This window comes from Andrographis paniculata, unplaced genomic scaffold (genome assembly GCF_009805555.1).
Source record: "Andrographis paniculata isolate CXL003 unplaced genomic scaffold, ASM980555v1 Contig46END, whole genome shotgun sequence".
In the NCBI taxonomy this organism is placed as follows: domain Eukaryota; kingdom Viridiplantae; phylum Streptophyta; class Magnoliopsida; order Lamiales; family Acanthaceae; genus Andrographis; species Andrographis paniculata.
In genome coordinates this window covers 4,603,930-4,623,077 of record NW_026137580.1, presented here as the reverse complement: position 1 = coordinate 4,623,077, position 19,148 = coordinate 4,603,930, and the positions used below count along the sequence as shown (strand labels likewise).

The 19,148-nt window shown below is 38.4% G+C and overlaps 1 protein-coding gene across 1 annotated transcript; it reads right to left on the bottom strand.

Moving 5' to 3' along the window:
* Positions 1-955: 955 nt before the first annotated feature.
* LOC127252346 (V-type proton ATPase subunit B 2) lies at positions 956-18,802 on the bottom strand. Its single transcript, XM_051276489.1, has 15 exons — positions 18,388-18,802; positions 17,668-17,717; positions 17,152-17,207; positions 16,935-17,033; positions 16,748-16,807; positions 16,353-16,468; positions 16,038-16,242; positions 15,596-15,724; positions 15,382-15,519; positions 14,775-14,925; positions 2,154-2,236; positions 1,908-1,955; positions 1,756-1,809; positions 1,577-1,660; positions 956-1,435 (listed from the first exon to the last, which is right to left on the bottom strand). The coding sequence occupies exons 2-15, from the start codon at positions 17,708-17,710 to the stop codon at positions 1,250-1,252; spliced, it is 1,452 nt and encodes a 483-aa protein (XP_051132446.1). The 5' UTR covers positions 17,711-17,717; positions 18,388-18,802; the 3' UTR covers positions 956-1,249.
* Positions 18,803-19,148: the final 346 nt, after the last annotated feature.

The window sequence follows — 19,148 nt, the reverse complement described above, 5'->3', positions numbered from 1 at the left end:
AAATTGGATAAATGAAGTATATATTTTGGCTTAATAAATATAATTACATATATTATAATATCAACAAATAAGTATATTATACAACATAATATCAAATATAACTTACACAATATAACACATACTTTTATATAATACAATATGTATACAAAATGTATTATCCCTATATATATATATATATTGATTCAATCAGCATTAGAGCTGGCAATTGATTGACTCAATCAGCATTAAAGTTAGCAATGAATCTATTCATGTCTGGTTGAATATTTTAAATGGGTTAAATTATTTAACTCTAACCCGACCTGTTTATTATCGTGTCGGGCTCGTGTGAACCCATTTATTTATCGAGTCGAGTTCGGGTTGACTCCTGTTGACCCGTATACATAATTAAATAGAAATTTTTATTCAAAATTATTTTTTGTCGTGTTGTCTTGTTATGTTAGCTTCTATTGGTTTTGACTTAAATTAGATTGAATTATTTAAAATTGAACTTAATTAAAATTAATTTATGAGAAAATTATTAAATTATAGTTATTTACATATATAATAAATATATTAATCAATATTAATATATTATAATCGAGTTGTCATATCGGGATCGAGTTGAGAGCCTCAACTCTAACCCGCCCATTTATTATCGTGTCGAGTTCGTGTCAACCCCTATACATAGTCGGGTTTGAAATCTTTGACCCAAACCCAATTATTTCGTGTCGGGTCAATTTTTGTGAACTCTAATCAGCATAATAATTTGTGTCAAGGCGTGGTTGAAGCATGTATCTATCCATCTCCATTTCCATACACAATTCTATTTTCAGTTGCACCCAAGCTTACGCTTGCTTTTTGTCCATCTCCATGCTATTATTTCACTTCCATACACACGCATCCTATGGATACACTTGTTTCTCATCCAACAACCTAATCTATCTATCTATCTATTGCTTCCAACAACACAACTAAATTTAATGAATGAATCAATGTATCAGCTCTTTATTCATTTTTATTATTACTCTCAACAAATTGTTTAATCATAACCCACCACACAAAATATGCATTCTTTGATTTTAATTTAGACCAAACGAAGCCATGATCCATCGCATCTCTGCACCAGAATCAGAATATGGACGTAATGGGATCTACCTACTGAGTTTTGTTTGCTTCTCTTTTGATCACAACATATAACTATCCAACTAACTAATTGTCTTCCGGACACCGTCGTCTCGTCATATTTAAACGAAAATGAAATAAACTACCTTTAATTCGCACCATCTCTGCTGTAGTACTGGTCCAGTGTCTTTGCTGGAATACGATGAAGAAGCTCCCGAGGGAAGATCCGCAACAATGTCCATGCCAAATCAAGCGACTGGAAGATATTGCGAGTGTCGTATGCCCCTTGTGTCACAAACTTCCTCTCGAATTTATCCAGAAACTCAAGATACAGCTGTGCGTGCAAGTCACGTCAATAACGAGATTTATATATATATATATGTGTGTGTGTGTGTGTTGTGTGTGCATCACCGGAAACAACGATTCAGATAACCACTAGGAAATTAATGGAATAACAGTTTTGCAGGTAACAGACCAGATCTTCCGAGGAGAGTGCTTCTTCTCCAACCACAGCTTTCATTGCCTGAACATCCTTCCCAATGGCATAGTTCGCATAAAGCTGTGAAAATCGAAACAAGCAACCTAATCCCAGGGACCGAAAAGCATATTTCATTCAACATTGTTGTGTGAAATGGTATTACTTAATCTGCCCACCTGGTTAGACACATCGGAGTGATCCCTACGGGTCATGCCTTCACCAATGGCACTCTGCAAAACATTGAAGCATCAATACTGTTGCATTGTTCTTAATGACCACCTATGGACCAAATCATATTCAAAGAACATAAAAGATCATTCTTAATCACCTTCATTAGACGAGACAAGGATGGGAGCACGTTGATTGGAGGATATATCTGCCAATTTATGCAGTGATGATTTCAGCCACATTTCCACACAACGTGACATAGGCTCATTGATATGCATTATGAAGGAGCCATAAGCTCACTATTACAAGGTGCTTTAACAGAGAATTAATGGCAACTTCATTGTATGTAAGACAGTTGAACTGAACTACTATATACCATCTGTTGTCACTAATAATATTTCTTTACCTGTCTATTATGAAGTTGTCGATCAATATAAATCTGCCCTTCGGTGATATAGCCCGTTAAATCTGGAGTAGGGTGTGTAATGTCTGTCAAATTACAAAGAGAGAAAAAACAGAATGAGATTGATAAATAATGAGGAATACGCAATCCCCAGATGGTTAATATCAAATGTTGCTGCATACAAGGGTCCTGGACCAAGTTCATGGCCGGGAAAATGAGTCAAAACCCGGAGGCTCAATAGAATTGTCCTGAATCTTGTAGAACACTTTGGATACTTGAAGATAAAACTAGAACTTGTATATAGATTTCTGTAGAACCCTGTGGAAGGTTGTAGAAGTCCTAGAAAGTTCTAGAGGGCAATCTTAGCCATTGAACCGATTCGATTTACAGCATCTAGACTAGCGTGCAATTGTATATAGAGGGGTGAATCCCTCATTTGTAATCCATCCAAGTTAAAGTCAAAAGGTTTTTCCCTCGTTACTTTCTCTCTCTAAGTACTACTTTCTCTCTCTAAAGTTCTCTGTGTTCTTGTGTCCTTGCGAGTTTAGAACGAAGGTTGTACTAGCAACATCTTACTGGTGTCCAAGAGATTGTTAGGCTGCACAGATGTTCAAAAGACAATCTAACGGTCCGTGACAAGTAGTATCAAAGCTTTATTCTTAAGAAATGGCAAACAGAAAGCATCGCCAAAAGGCTGGGCGTATCAAGTCTGTCGATATTGTGGACAGTTAGGAGGAAAGAATTGTATGGTTGTAGCAAGCCTTGTCCGACCGTACCAATAAGCCAGACGTAGTGGACCAATGTCTCGACAAGCTAAAGGAAGAGTTGCGGAACAAGATGATAGGGGCTTTAGTGGACGGTATGAACCACTGCCAAAAGGAAATGGAGGAGCTAGTCAGTTCACAATGTTCCAAGGTGGCTAAACTCAAGGAGAAGTTGGCGTAATATCACCTCGAGATAGCAGAAAGGAGAAGGCTGCAATGGTGGAGCCATCTATAATACAATAAATGATTGCATTACTTCGAGTGACAATTGTGGAGTTGCAAGCTCGAGGCCGTACCGGAGTGGCAATGACACCAAGGGTGGAGGCACCAAGTCCGGAATACTATTCGGCAGTCCAAAAGTTCGGGTAATTGGATAATTGTTTTATAGGCCTAAACATTACTTTGGAGTTGTAGGTATTTGTTTGACTAAGTGTGCATCAACAGGAGTTTTTATAATGTTTGTTTTCGTTATTTAGCTTAATTTAATCTTTTTTACCAAGTCTTTTGGATTTTGTTAGACTCTTCTAATTTTTAGCTAAGCTGAACTTTTTTCTATTTTTGGTTTCAATCTAATGTACTTTAAATCTTTTAAAGTCAATAATAGAATTAATCTTTTTTCTGCTCTCATAATGCTACCGTCTTCTCCCTCAAACAAAACCAACAAACTAGTATTAGAGCCCTTATTTTTAAAGGATCTGTGAGTGAGCGGATAAAAAAAGCCAACTCAGACCCTTGCCCCTCTCAAACTATATCCTCCTCTAAATGGACTCTGAAACACCTTTCACAGCATTAGCACCACTGGTGTTTAAAGGTGAAAATTATAATCTATGGGCTGCAAGGATGGAAATTTACTTAGAGGCAAATGATCTCTCGGATGCTGTTGAGGAGGATTACAAAATCCCCCTTACCAGAAAATGTTGATGGTTCAGTGAACATATAAAGCAAGGTTAGTTGTGAAAGGATATGTTCAAGTCCCAAGAGTAGACTTCTTTGATACATTTGCCCCTGTAGCAAGATTAGATACCATAAGATTACTTCTGGCTATTGCTGTGCAAAAGAAATGGAAAATCTATCATCATGATGTAAAGTCAGCATTCCTTAGTGAACTTCTAGAAGAACAAATTTATGTTGAGCGGCCTGAAGATTTTGCAGTGAAGGGCCATGAAGAGAAGGTCTGTTTATCGAAGAAGGCATTATATGGCTTAAAACAGGCTCCAAGGGCATGCTACAGCAGGATAGATAAATATTTACTAAACTTAAGCCTTAGTGGGTCCACTTTATACATTAAAGGTGACACTCCTGACTTTATTGTGGTCTCACTTTATGTTGAGGATCTTTTGGTCACGGGCAGCAACAATCAGCTTGTTTTGCAGTTCAAGAAAGATATGATGCATATTTTCTAGATGACCGAGCTTGGAGAAATGTCTTACTTTCTTAGAATGGAAATTAAGAAAAGACAAGGTGAGGTTTTCACTGATATTCAGTTTTAAATTTAATAGATTTGGAGTTGGTTTTATTTTATTTAAATTTGAGTCTATCGAGTCTGTTTATAGGCTCTATTTTCGTTATGAATAACAATATAATTTTTTAGTCTTTATAATTAATTTTTTATACGGTATCATAGCTTATTTTTTTCTTTGCCGTAGATATAGCCTACTAACCCACGTTTCTCCGGGAATGTACCCGCAGGTCTCCCAGTTTTGAGATTTTTTTTATAGTTTCTAATCCTTTCTGTTTTTCATTTTGATTTTGTTTTTAGTCTTAATTTTGTCTACATTTGAAGATATGTTTGCGCATCTGTCTGCGATCCGTCTGCTGCGTTTCTTCAAAGTCATATTTCTGACTGAATTTTCAACTTCATCGAAGTCCTGTTATTTTCGACTCAATCGAGAGTTCCGTTATTTTCGATTCCATCGAGAATGCCGTTATTTCCGACTTTATTGAGAGTCTTGTTATTTCCGTCTCTATCGAGAGTCCCGTTATTTCCGACTTTATCGAGAGTCCCGTTATTTCTGACTCTATCGAGAATCCTGTTATTTCCGACATCAAGAGTCTCATTATTTTTATTTTCGACTCCATTGAGAGTCCTGGTATTTCCAACTCCATCGAGAGTTCTGTTGTTTCCGACTCCGTCAAAAGTCCCATTTTTTTCGACTCTAATTCAGTTAAGAGCATTATTCATAGCTTTCATACGATAGAGCGGCGGCGGCAACGGCCGACAAACAACTGTTATTTTTTATTTGCGTCTTTTGCGTTTGTATTCAACTTTCTTATCAAACTTAAATTGGATGTCTAATGTATCTTACAGCAACAAGACCGGATATATTGTTTGTCGTAAGTGTGCTTTCTAGATTCATGAACTAACGAGACTCATCCTTGTTGAGAGTTCTTCGGTATGGTAAAGGAACCTTAAGTTTTGAGGTTCAATTTTGTTCTTCAACGAATTTCCAGCTAAAAGGTTACTCTAATACACTTTGACGAGAAAAGCACCTTTAGATTTTATTTCAATTTTGGGTCAGAAATACACTTGGAGTTAAAAAATAATAATAATAAATAAAAAAAAAAACAAGAAATCGTAGCATAATCAACTGCTGAAGCAGAAAGCTACTACATCAGCAGTTAATCATGCTTTTTGGCTGTGAAAAATCCTAAGTACTCTGAGTTTCACACAAAACAAGAGCACTAAAGTTACTGTGGACAATCAGGCAGCGATAGCCATCTCAAATAACCCTGTTTTTCATGAAAAGGCTAAGAATTTTAGCATTAAACGTTCCTTCATCAGAGATGTTCAAAAGGATGGTGCAGTGAAACTCAAGCACTGCAAGATTGAACATCAATTAGCAGACATATTTACTAAGTCTCTTGGAAATAGCAGATTTGAAGGCTTAAGGAAGAAATTTGGAGTTTGCACTTACTCATGCAAGGAGGAGTGTTTGACTAAGTGATTAGTGTGCATCAGTAGGAGTCTTATCAATAATTTTTGAATTAGTTATTTAGCTTAATGTAATCGCTTTTACCAAGTCTTTTGGAGTTTGTTAGATTCTCCTAATTTTTAGCTAAGTTAGACTTTTCTATTTTTTGTTTCAATCTAATATACTTTAAATCTTTTAGCGTCAATAAAATAATTAATCTTGCTGCTCTCACAATTCTACATTCTTCTCCCTCAAACTAAGCCAACAGTATTGTCAAAGGATAATGTCAAAATCCAAAACGCATCATTGTACTTGAACAGCTTGACGGTCATTTAAGACAACAAAGTATGCTTTAGCGAGAACGAGATCAATGGGCACTCATCCATATGCATGCTTGACACGGGGGTGGATGCAAATCACATGAGCAAAGAGACAACTCGCAAGATGGGGTTATTGTGGATGCCGATGAATGAGCTGTTCAAGGAAGTCAAAGGCAGATGGACCTCCTTGACGAGTGTGACAAAAGGTGTACCAATAAAAGTCGGAGATTGGCAAGGTACGATAAATTTTAATGTTGCCCTATTGATGATTATGCGGTATATTTTGGTATGAAATTCATAGATCGTATAAAGTCAATGATGGTTCTACACGAGCAAAAGTTGACGATCACGGAGGGTGACATACTTTGCGACGTAACTGTATATTAGGAGATGGAGTTGAGCCCGAGAACTCAAGAAAGGTTTTAAAAAGGGAGAAACTACATTTGTAACAATCCTAAGTGACGAGGACCTCCCAAAAAATGAGATCAACAAGGAGGCCGGGAAGGCACCTAAGGAGTTGGAGTCTGTCCTTGAGGAGTTCAAGGACATTAAGCCCAAAAAATTGATGAAAGGGTTGCCACATGTCCTATCCATCCTACCAAGAAAAGCTTGCCGTGTTGTGCAGGCAATTCGGAGAGCTTTTGGATGCCAAATTCAACACCTCATTGAAAAGTTTGTTTGGACCATTGGTGTTGCTGCAACAAAAGAAAGGCAAGGGCCTTTGAATATACAATGAATATCGGGTATTGAACTAGATGACGGTGAAAAACAAATATTCGGTGCTGCTCATTGCAGAATTGTTTGATCATTTGCAACAACAAAAATGTTGTCCAAACTTGACATTCGAAAAGGCTACTATCAACTCAACATTCGGGAGGGTGATGAGCAGAAGACGACAATCACTACGAGGTATGAGTCGTATGAATTTAAAGTTATGCCTTTCGAATTAACAAATGCCCGACTACCTTTTGTACATTGATGCAAAGAAGTGTTACGAGATTTCTTCTATGACATCGTGGTGGTGTACTTATACGACAATGTCGTCTATAGTTGGAGTATGGTGGATTACGTTGAACACCTATAAAATATGTTTTGGGTATTGTAGAAAACCAACTTTACGTACGGAAAGAGAAGTGCGAATTTGGCTTACGTTAGGTTGGATTTTTGGGGCACATCATGGGCGATGGAAGAATCCGGATGGAGCCGGAAAAATTGGCCGATTAAAGAAATGGGAGACGCCAAATCACCTACGTAACTAGGATATTTTCTAGGCCTAACTAACTATTATAAGCAGCTCATCAAGGGTTACTCGGCAAATTGCATTACCGTAACAAACATGTTGCGCAAGAAAAAGAAATAGAAGTGGACCAACAAGTGCTAGGCAAACGGCATTCTACTCGTTGAAGAAGGCCATAACGGAGAAGTTGATCCTCGTATTTCCCGACTTGTCAAAACCATTCGAAGTGATGACGGATGCCTCGAACATAAGGGTTGGTGTGGTGAAAATGCAAAAGACGAGTAGCCGATGGCCTACGAGACCCACAAGTTATCAAATGTGGAAAAAATGTGGCCGACACATGAGAAGTAAATGCTTACGGTGGCACATTGCTTGCGGGTGTGGGAACATTACTTGAAGGCAGGCATGCCCTTCACAATCGTGATAGATTATCAGGCGGTAAGTTATTTTCAATCTCGAAAGAAACTAACTGGTAAACGAACGAGGTGGCTTAGTTTTCTTGCAGGGTTTAGATTCAAGATTGAACATACCAACATGGTGGTAGATGCATTGAGTTGGAAAATGGCGGCCATAAGCTTAATGGATGGCCATATAGTGGATCGAATATAAGGACTAGTGCACCATGAGTTTGTACGTGTCGTATTCGATTTAGTCAAGAAGGGAAAGAAAATAATAAGTTTACATCAAAGTATACGGAACACTGAGCCGTGGAATGCATCTTGACCTTGTTAAGGGAGCGATATTATTGGTTGGGAATGAAGCACGATGTGGAGGAGTACGTCCGGCATGTCTTTTACAACAAGACAAGGTTGAGAACAAACCACCGGTGGGAATGTTGAAAAAGTGTTGCTATTGACTACATTATCAGGTTGCCAAAGTATGCCGGATGCACAAGCATTCTTGTGGTGGTGGATCGACTTTTAAAGTGTGAAGTTTCTACGGGCACCTAAAAAGCGCACACGAAATGATGCAAAACTCTTTATAGAGTGCGTTGTCAAATATTGGGGTTTCCGACGAGCATCATGAGTGATTGACACTTATGGTTCACCAAGCAATTTTAGATCATGTTATTTCATTTGCTTGGATCGGAGTTGAAGATATCCATGACTATGCATCTGCAAATAGACGACCAAACTGAGCGAGTCGTGTTGGAGGTGTACTTGCAGCACAACATTAGGATAAACCAACTTGATTGAACTAAATTACTTAGTGTTGCACAATTTTGTATTAACTTACAGAAGAATGAGTGACACGGAAAAAAAAAATCCCTGCAAGATCATACTTGCTTTTCAACCAACGATGCTGAAGGATTTGGTGGGTACGTACAAAGACCTGAGTTCTTTGGTTTTCCATTTCTCCAAGGAGTGGCAAGACCGAGCGGGGACAGCTCGGCTATACTTGAAGAAACCCCAAAGGCAGATGAAGATGGGGCAAACCAAAGCGGACTTTACAAGAGTTCAAGGAAGGAACTTAATGTTGGTGAAACTATACCAACACGGGCATGTTCAAGGCATGCACAAAGGGCTGATGTGGACATCTGACGCTCAGTTCCAATACTAGAGAAGGTTGTAGAGGTAGCATATAAAATGGAGCTACCCGAAGTGTTGTCCCAATTCCATCCGGTGTCCCCCGTGAGCCTACTATAGTCATAACTGTCAAAGAATAATTGAGTTATAATATAAATATGTTACGGAAATCAATTTGTAATTCAAATATGTTAAGAGAATTAATTTGTAATCCCTTAAATTGGAGATTTAGTCGGTCCCTTGATTGAGGGAATCAGTTAGTTTGTTTCTTTTTTCCTCCTTGTAATCTTCATTTTAACTCTGTGTATTATCAATTCAAATCATAGTGAAAATACATAATCTTCTTTCTTCTCATCTCTGATTTCCTGCTCTAGAAATTTTTTTAGGATTTTGTAGTCTTCTTCAAGCAGGCTTCATCGCTGTGTTTTGTTCCAGCCTTGATTGCTATGAATTTCTTCACTACGTCATGTCTGAAACCACCATCTCCAACAATTCCAACGCTTCCGAATAATCTAACTCTATTTAGAAAATTGGAGAACTGCAGAATATCCGGACATCCAATAGGTTCGATGGGAAGAATTATCTCAAATGGTTCCAAATTGTCTGCATATACCTTAAAGGCAAAGGGAGGCTTAATCACCTCCTTGGAACCGGACTAGAAAAAAGGGATCCAACATTTGAAGCATGGGATGAGGAGGATTCCATGATTATGTTGGCTATGGGATTCCATGGACCCAAAAATCAGTGACACTTGTATGTTTTTAAATACTGCAAAGGAAATATGGGACTATATCAAGCGCACATACTCGAAGGCCCGTAATGCTGCCCTTGTGTATGAAATCAAAGAAAAAACCGGAGCCACCAAGCAAGGGGACAATTTGTCATAGAGTATGCAACTCTGTTGCAAAATCTGTGGCAGGAATTGGATCACTACCGGGCAATTGAGATGAAATGCCCTGATGATGCTGCCACTTTGAAGAAGTTCATTGAGAAGGATCGGATATATGATTTTTTGGCAGGATTGAATTCTGAATATGAAAGTTAGGATACAAATCCTCGGGAAGGAGGATACACCATCTCTAGAAGAGACAATCTCATTAATCCGAGCAGAAGAAAGTCGGAGAAGTGTCATGCTAGAACCGCATACTATGGATAGGTCAGCCTTAGCAGCAAAAACAAATCAGGAGAAGTCGAAGAATGATATGCCCAAACACTTTGGTAGAGATAACCAAGGGAAAGAAAATAAAGACAATCTTTGGTGTACTTATGCAAAAGACCCAGGCATACAAGGGAGGAGTGCTGGAAGCTGAATGGTAAACCTCCAAGCTGAGAGTGGGGCTACCGTGGGGTGCAGCAGCAAAGGCCTCAAGCGCATATGGCAGAGCAGCCCAATATTGAGGAAAATCCAGCAATAGGGGGGTTCAGCAGTGAAGAAATTGAGAGATTGAGAAGTTTGTTGAGGTCTCTTGAGAAGCCTTCTAGAACATGTTCAATGGCTCTTTCAGGTAAACCTGTGTGCATGAATGTCTTAGACAAATTCTATACCAACTCTTGGATCATAGACTCCGGTGCCACAGACCATATGACCCCCACATTTCAACTCTTCCACACCTATACCCCAGGTCCAAGTAATAGAAAAATTGTTGTGGCCAATGGCTCCTTAGCCACTGTTGCAGGGATTGGAGATATAGATATCACACCTAGCCTTATCCTTAAAAATGTTCTCCATGTGCCCAAACAGTCAACAAGCCTTGTTTCCATTCAAAAGTTTACTCATGATCTTAAATGCTATGTTGTTTTTTGCTCTTCTCATTGTGTTTTTCAGGACCAGGACTCGGGGAGGAGGATTAGACTTCCTAAGGAAAGTAACGTTCTTTACCACCATGAACCATCCAAAAAACTTAAGAGTAACTTGCCTTCTTCTTTCTTTAGTTCCTCGAATAAAGATGTCATTTGGCTATATCATCTACGTCTTGGTCATCCCTCTTTTAGGATTTTAAAAATAATGTTTCCTCAACAAGGATTAGATATTTTTGAGTTTCATTGTGACGTATGTGAATTGGCAAAACATATCCGTGCATCTTTTCCTATTAGCAATAAAAGAAGTTCTCATCCTTTTCATTTGATTCATAGTGACATATGAGGTCCTTCCACTATACCTAATGTTTCTGGGGCTCGTTGGTTTGAGTCCTTAATTGATGATTGCACTCGGGTCACATGGCTCTTTCTTCTTAAACAAAAATCTTATGTTAGCACTGTTATACCTAATTTTCATTCAATGGTTCAAAATCAATTTGGGGTCAAAATAAAAAGTTTTAGGACAGACAATGCTAAAGACTATTTTAATCAGATTCTGTTAGCTTACTTTCAATCAAAGGGGATATCCATGATTCATCATGTGTTGACACACCCCAACAAAATGGGGTAACTAAAAGAAAGAATAGGCAATTACTCAACACCACACGAGCCTTACTGTTTCAAGGGAATGTTCGTAAGTCCTATTGGGGAGAAACCGTCCTTACTGCCACATATATGATGAATAGACTTCCCTCCCATGTGTTAGAAAACAAAAGCCCCGTAGAGGCCCTTCATAGCTTTTACCCTCACTTCAGAACCTCAAATGGCCTCACTCCTAAGGTATTTGGGTGTACCACCTTTGTTTATGTCCACTAACAACATAGAGGGAAGCTAGACCCTAGGGCCATCAAATGTGTTTTTCTCGGTTACCCATCCACTCAAAAGGGATACAAATGTTACAACCTCTTGACCAATAAATTTTATATCTCTGCAGACGTCACTTTCACAAAAAATAGACCTTTTTTCAAGTCCTCTCTTCAGGCGGAGATTTCAATGATAGAAGATAGTACTTGTGAGTCCTTCGAACCACTTAAAACCCTTGACCTTCCGCATGTGCCACCCCGTAGTCACTCAGAACCAAACCTTCCTCATGTTCCGGTTGAACCCGAGTATTATGAACCAATCACATCTGAGTCACCCGATCCTATCACTGAACCCATATCATCTTCTTCTCCAATCAACATCACTCACAATTTTCCAAAGTTTCCTCAGGTGTATTCAAGGAGAAAGACCGTTCATGATCTAACACAAGTCCAAGAATCCAATCCAAATTCTGAGAATGAAATCACGATAAGATCAGATCCACCTTTACACACACAATCTGTTGAACAGTCAACTGATTCAACTACTATTCTAGATCTTCCCATTGTTGTTAGAAAAGGAACCAGAGAATGCACTAAACGACCACTCTATCCTCTATCTCACTATGTCTCTTTTAAGCGCCTATCGCCAACCCAAAAGGGATTCATTGTGAGTTTAAACACCATTGTCATCCCTCACAATGTGTCTGAGCCATTGTCAAAAAGAGAATGGAGGGATGTTATGAAAGAAGAGATGAATGCATTAGAAAAGAATAAAACATAGGAGATCGTTGACAAACCAAAGGGAAAAAACATTGTTGATTGCAAATGGATTTTTACATTGAAGTACAAGGCTGATGGATCCCTTGAAAGATATAAAGTGAGGTTAGTAGCTAAAGGATACACTCAAACTTATGGAGTGGATTATCAGGAAACATTTGCTCCAGTTGCAAAAATGAACACAGTAAGAATTCTGTTATCATTAGCTGCTCACTTTTATTGGCAACTGCTACAATATGATGTTAAGAATGCATTCCTCCATGGTGACTTAAATGAGGAAATCTACATGAACATCCCACCGGGTTTTGATGGGGACACTGGTAACAAGGTGTGCAAGCTGAAAAAAGCCCTTTACGGGTTAAAAAAATCTCCTAGAGCATGGTATAACAGATCTGCAAAAGTCATGAAGGAATTTAAGTACAAACAAAGCCAAGGTGACCACACTCCTTTCATTAAGCATTCGGCTGTAGGGGGAGTGACTGCTCTTTTAGTCTATGTGGACGACATCATAATGACTGGAAATGATGACAAAGAGAAGCATGAATTAAAGCTGAGACTAATGAAAGAATTTGAAATAAAGGAACTGAGGAAATTGAAGTATTTCCTCGGTATTGAGGTGACATATTCTAGACAAGGGATCTTTATATCTCAACAAAAGTACATGCTTGATTTATTGGCAGAAACAGGGAAGATTGGGTGTAAGCCGATTTCTACTCCAATAAATCCAAACTATAAATTGGGAGAAGCTACGGAAAAACAAGCTGTGGATAAAAGAATGTACCGGAGGTTGGTTGGCAGACTTATATACCTTGCTCACACTCGACCAGACATAGCATATTTTGTAAGTTTGATCAGCCAATTCATGCATGATCCAAAAGAACCTCATTGGAAGCCTACACCGATGCTGACTGTGGTGGCTCCCTAGTGGATAGAAGATCAACTACAGGGTATTGTACTTTTCTTAGAGGTAACCTAGTGACATGGAAGAGCAAGAAGCATAATGTAGTGGCAAGGTCATCAGTAGAATTAGAATTTAGGGCAATTGCTCAAGGATTATGCGAATTACTTTGGCTGAGGATCCTTTTGGATGATTTGAGAGTCAAATGGGAGGGTCCTACGAAGCTTTACCGTGACAATAAGTCAGCTATTAATATAGCTCATAATCCTATACAACACAATAGAACAAAGCATATTGAAATTAATAGTCATTTCATCAAAGAAAAATGGGAGGAAGGGTTAGTATGTATGTCCTCTGTTCAATCAGAGAGACAATTAGCCGATGTTCTAACAAAGGGGCTGAACAGTTCGAGTTTCCATGAACTTGTATCCAAGCTCGGAATGGAAGACATATATTCCTCAGCTTGAGGGGGAGTGTCAAAGAATAGCTGAGCTATAATGTAAATATGTTAGGAGAATCAATTTGTAATTCAAATATGTTAAAAGAATTAATTTGTAATCCCTTAAATTGAGAGATTTAGTCGGTCCCTTAATGAGGGAATCAGTTAGTTTGTTTCATTTTTCCTCCTTGTAATCTCATTTTTAACTCTGTATATTATCAATTCAAATCATAGTGGAAATACAAAATCTTCTCTCCTCTCATCTCTGATTTCCCACAATAACATATAAACGTCCAGGACCCAAGCCGGTTTGTATCGATGAGAGTGCCAAGTGTGTAGGCATTCAACTTGAGCCTACTAAGTCATACCACATGGATGTCCAAGACTCGAGCCGTAACGTGTCAATGAGAGGGCCCTTGAGTGTACCGACAACGTTGATGAAATGGCGGAAGAGATATTGGGTGATCGAGTGGTGTGCCACAAATAGCAACCACCATCAACAAAATGCTGCCCAAGTTTGAGACAAGTTGGGAGCCGTGCAAGAGGTTATGGCAATTTAAGTGTGCATGAGTTTGGAGTATTGAGAGAAATGCCTACATTAAGTGGGAGAGAACATCCTGAACCGAGTTCGTGACCAAAAAAATGAGTGAAAACCCAAAGGCTGAATATAATTGTCTAGAACCTTGTGGAACACTTTGGATACCCGTAGATAAAACTAAAACTTGCATATAGATTTTTGTAGAATCTTGTGAAAGGTTGTAGAAGACTTAGAATGTTCTAGATGACAAGCGTAGCTGTTGGATCGATTCATTCTAGACTGTCCATCTCGATGTGGAATTGTATATCAAAGGGTAAACCTCTCATTTGTAAATCATCCAAGTTGAATCAAAGAGTCCTTCCCCTCGTTACTTTCTCTCTAAGTACTATTTTATCTCTCTAAATTCCCAAATGTTCTTACTTGTGTTCTTGGGGGTTTCGAATGCAGGTTGTAATAGCAACATCCTGCCGGTGTCCGAGAGGTTGTTAGACTGCATGGAAGGTATTCGAGAGGACAATCTAACAGTCGTGACACAAGGAATAGCATTACTTACCATCATTAGGCATTGTTAATATAGGTATTTGAGTGATGGATCCTTTCCGTCCTTCAATGCGGCCAGCACGCTCGTAGATGGTTGCCAGATCAGTGTACATATAACCAGGATACCCACGCCTTCCAGGCACTTCCTCTCGTGCTGCAGATACCTAAGAAAACAGCACACCACATACATTAAAGCATAACCAGGATCAACTCAATTATTTTATAGCTAGATAAGGAAAAAAAAGCACTAAGTGATTTCAAATGATTCCTTCAAATCCATTTGTAAAGTTTGGCAATAAGATAGGATTTCAAATATACAAAGTCAATAATAGATTTAAAATCCACCCCCTTTTTAACATTTCAAATACTCTTTTTTAATATTAAATGATCTCAAATACCTTATGGCTATGCTACCAAACAATAGATTTAAATTCTAAGTATTTCAAATCAAAGGTAATTCAAATCTATTTATTTAAAATTCACCCTCAAATCTATCGTTCCAAAACAGGCCTAATAGAAATTATTACAGGATGCACAGACTCTGGGATTGTGATAAATGTAGAAACAAGAGATATTGCAACTGGTCGTAGCTCATGAAGCACAAGGTTAATAACAATTACCTCACGAAGAGCATCAGCATAAGAACTCATATCTGTCAATATGACCAAAACATGCTTCCCACATTCATACGCTAAGTACTCCGCAGTTGTCAAAGCAATACGAGGCGTAATGATGCGTTCTATAGTTGGGTCATTAGCCTGGGTAAAAACTATATTAAAGTTGGACCAAAATAAACTTGACTCAAGATTGGAAATTGATTAACTAAATGATTACCAAGTTTAAGAAAAGGGTAACTCTCTCCATGGACCCATTTTCTTCGAAATCACGCTTGAAGAACTGTGCTGTTTCCATGTTGACTCCCATTGCTGCAAAGACAATGGCAAAATTTTCCTCTCCACCATCCTGTAGCATGAATCATAGTTGATTTTAGAAGCCACATAATCTAAAATAACCCGAATCAAACAGCACACACCGTCTAAATCAATGACAAATTCATTATACCCTACAGGCAAACATAGCTGTCGAAATGAGCTTCATATATTTTTAAGTAGATAAGAATTCTCTCAGCATGAAAGAGTGAAATATAGCACTCAACATCTCCTAGCAATAAAATAACTAAAGCATGGAGAATATAGCAAATACTTTGATGAATACTATGCATGAAAACAAAAACAATGCTTGCTGAACATCACATGTGAAACTGCTCTAGATATACCTCAAGAAGATTATCAGATTTTTCTAAGCGTTTCACCAAACCAGCCTGTCGGCATATCTGAGCAGCTATTTCATTGTGGGGAAGACCAGCAGCAGAAAAAAGAGGAATTTTCTGCCCACGGGCAATTGAATTCATTACATCAATAGTTGAAATTCCAGTTTGAATCATCTCCTCTGGATAGGTTCTCTCGCTAGGATTAATGGAACTCCCTAAACAACAAACAAGGTCACAGAACACATGTTCACAGATATATCTATATATTTGTAAAATACAGAGAAGTGCAGGCATACAAAACAATCCACAGTTCATTGATACTTGCCAGATATGTCCAAGTAAGCCTCAGGAAGAATAGGAGGGCCATTGTCAATGGGTTTTCCGGAACCATTAAAAATTCGGCCAAGCATATCCAAAGAGACAGGTGTTTTTAAAACCTGTAAAGAAGTTGTATCAGACTAACAAAGGCATAATCTCTATGAATTCGAAGTTAGTAAAAATTAAATCAGTAATCAAGAATGAATCTCCTTTCAAACGAAATATATTCTCCTGGATTTAAATAGACCAGCAGCTAAGTATATTATACACACCACAGGAGTTGATAGAATTCATAAACCTAATTCAGCTTTCTAAGAAAGAACTTTGAATAGTTCAAGGTGTGTAAGGCCCGGATCATCAAACTATCCACACTCAAGTGCAAGTGTGAGAAGCTGTACCTCCCCAGTGAACTGGACGGTTGTGTACTTGTTGTCGATTCCTGATGTTCCTTCGAAAACCTGGTCAAAGTGCATGGGATGAAAATAGTGGACACTAGTTCCAGATGACCTCACATATTGCAGTACAAAATAACATGAAAAATAACTGAAAGAACAAACTGCAAGAATTTTGTTTGATGATAGTCACCTGAACAACAGCTTTCTCTCCATCAACCTCCAAAACTTGCCCACGTCTTGTTGATCCATCTCCTAGGCGAATGTTAACAATTTCCTGGAACTTGGGTCCCTGTTGCAGTTTAATATACACAAGTAAATGATCTTGTAGACAGAGCAATCTACCATCAGAGCAATGTGTAGATCCACACAAACAAAATGAAGAAACATATAATGAGTCAAATACGCACCTTAACTTTGTCAAGGATTACCAGAGGTCCAGCAACACCAGAAACTGTTCTATATTCTGCAAGATATCAATAATATCAAGCTCGATACAAAGAGCAGCAGAAGTGCATGAGATGGTGAATGTCAAAAGAAAAAGGGGTTAAGAGATTTAGATCACATAAAAGTTTCTGCTTAATTTGGTTAGAGAAGTAGAGAACAAAATTTACTCCTGTAAACAGTTTTTCATACATTGACAGCTATTCGAAATCACAAATTAACACTTGGATGGAGCTGAAAACATTAGAGCAACAAGGGATCGTACTATGTTTTCATTCATTGTACATGATAGCAATTTTTATTCCCAAAGAACTCAACATTTCGATTTAGTAACAATTTTATAAAGAAAGCATACCTCAAAAAAAATCGTCATAAATAAATAGTTGGTCAGTCGTCCAAAACTTAAAATGCGTGTAGAATACTGAAGCATCTAAAAGCTATTGTGAACTAAAGAGAAAATTAGGGATAATGAATGCCATTACCGATTCCAATCTCCAGAGCTCCCTCCTCCATGTCCACACCCATAATTAGCCTACAAAATTAACATGATTTCAGATCAAACATAGAATATCTATAAAGATTACCTGCCATTTGGAATCCAATCAGTTACTAGACTCATGCTGTACTTCAAGGCCAACACACTAAGTTAACCAGTAGCTAAACCGGCTGGTCAATTCTTCTTTCTTCTTGTTGAGAAGTAAAGAATTCGCAGTTTTCCATGAATAACAAGCTTTGATAGTTTGTTTGTTTCATTTTTTTTTTTGTTTTTTTCCCCATTGGATTAAACATAAGATACTAGGAGCTTAATTAGTATCAATTTTCTAAAGAATTTTCGTAATGATACAAGCAAATATTTTCAAACAGAGGACCACAAATTCATACTACCAAAAAGTTAGGGGAGCCCAAAATTAAGCACATTATCCTTGTCATTGTCCAGTGAAACAGCGACTGGTGAATCCATGGCTTACAATTGATCGCCAGTGACAAACAACGGAGAAAGAGGTAACAAGAAATGTAGCATGGACCATGCGTAGGCGACTAAGGAAAACGTTATACAAATTCATATATCATATCCAACAACCCATCAGGAAACCTCAAAAGCTGGTGCCAATAATACATGCCTAAAGGGCAATACCAACATAACTGTGCAGCGAGCGACTCACAAATACGTAAATACAAAGAAGAACAAAAATGAAACAAACCTTAAAATTGCACAACCGAAACTGAAAAAGGCCCTGAGAATCGGGTCTCGAAATCACAATCAGGTGCTTCTTCGGTCGCTTCTCATAATCCAGTAGAAAGCCAGAGAAGGGAGGGGAGGGTTGAAGATTATGAAACCGAGATCTAACAATTGAATTGGACAATTTGTGTCATGAATCACGTGAAGTTTCTCTTTTACTTTGAATCCGTTATTGCGAGCGCATTTAAACACGATGGCTCTCACTCACTAGAAAATGAGCGGCGTTTTCTGTGAATGCAGCAGCAATGAGCGTGCCGTAGTATTTGTATTGTTGTTAAGAGAGCGGTTGGTTTCAGCTTCTGAGGGAGGGTGACGACGCCATAAGAGAGGACAGCGCGGACGGACAAAGCTGGCAGACCGCAGATGGCTGGTGTCTTGTCGTACCTTATTATTATTATTACTGTTCATTAACCATTATTACTACTATAGTTTTCATCTGATCTGTCATGGCTGGCTGGCTCGTGGAAACTGTGATGAGCATCGAATCGGCCCACAACATTTGGACGCGTATGGAATGGTACAGCATAGCATAGTCTGCTACCATAGCGGGACCCGCTCAGACACGGGGCCGGTTTTCTACTAATCATTTATTTTCCTATTCCTATTTCATTCTCATTTCTATCGCAAGGATTCTACATATTATGCAGTTTTCCATTTCCTTCAAGAATAACAAATCAGCTTCAATCATTGTTACCCGTTATTCGTGTGAAAATGCTGCATTAT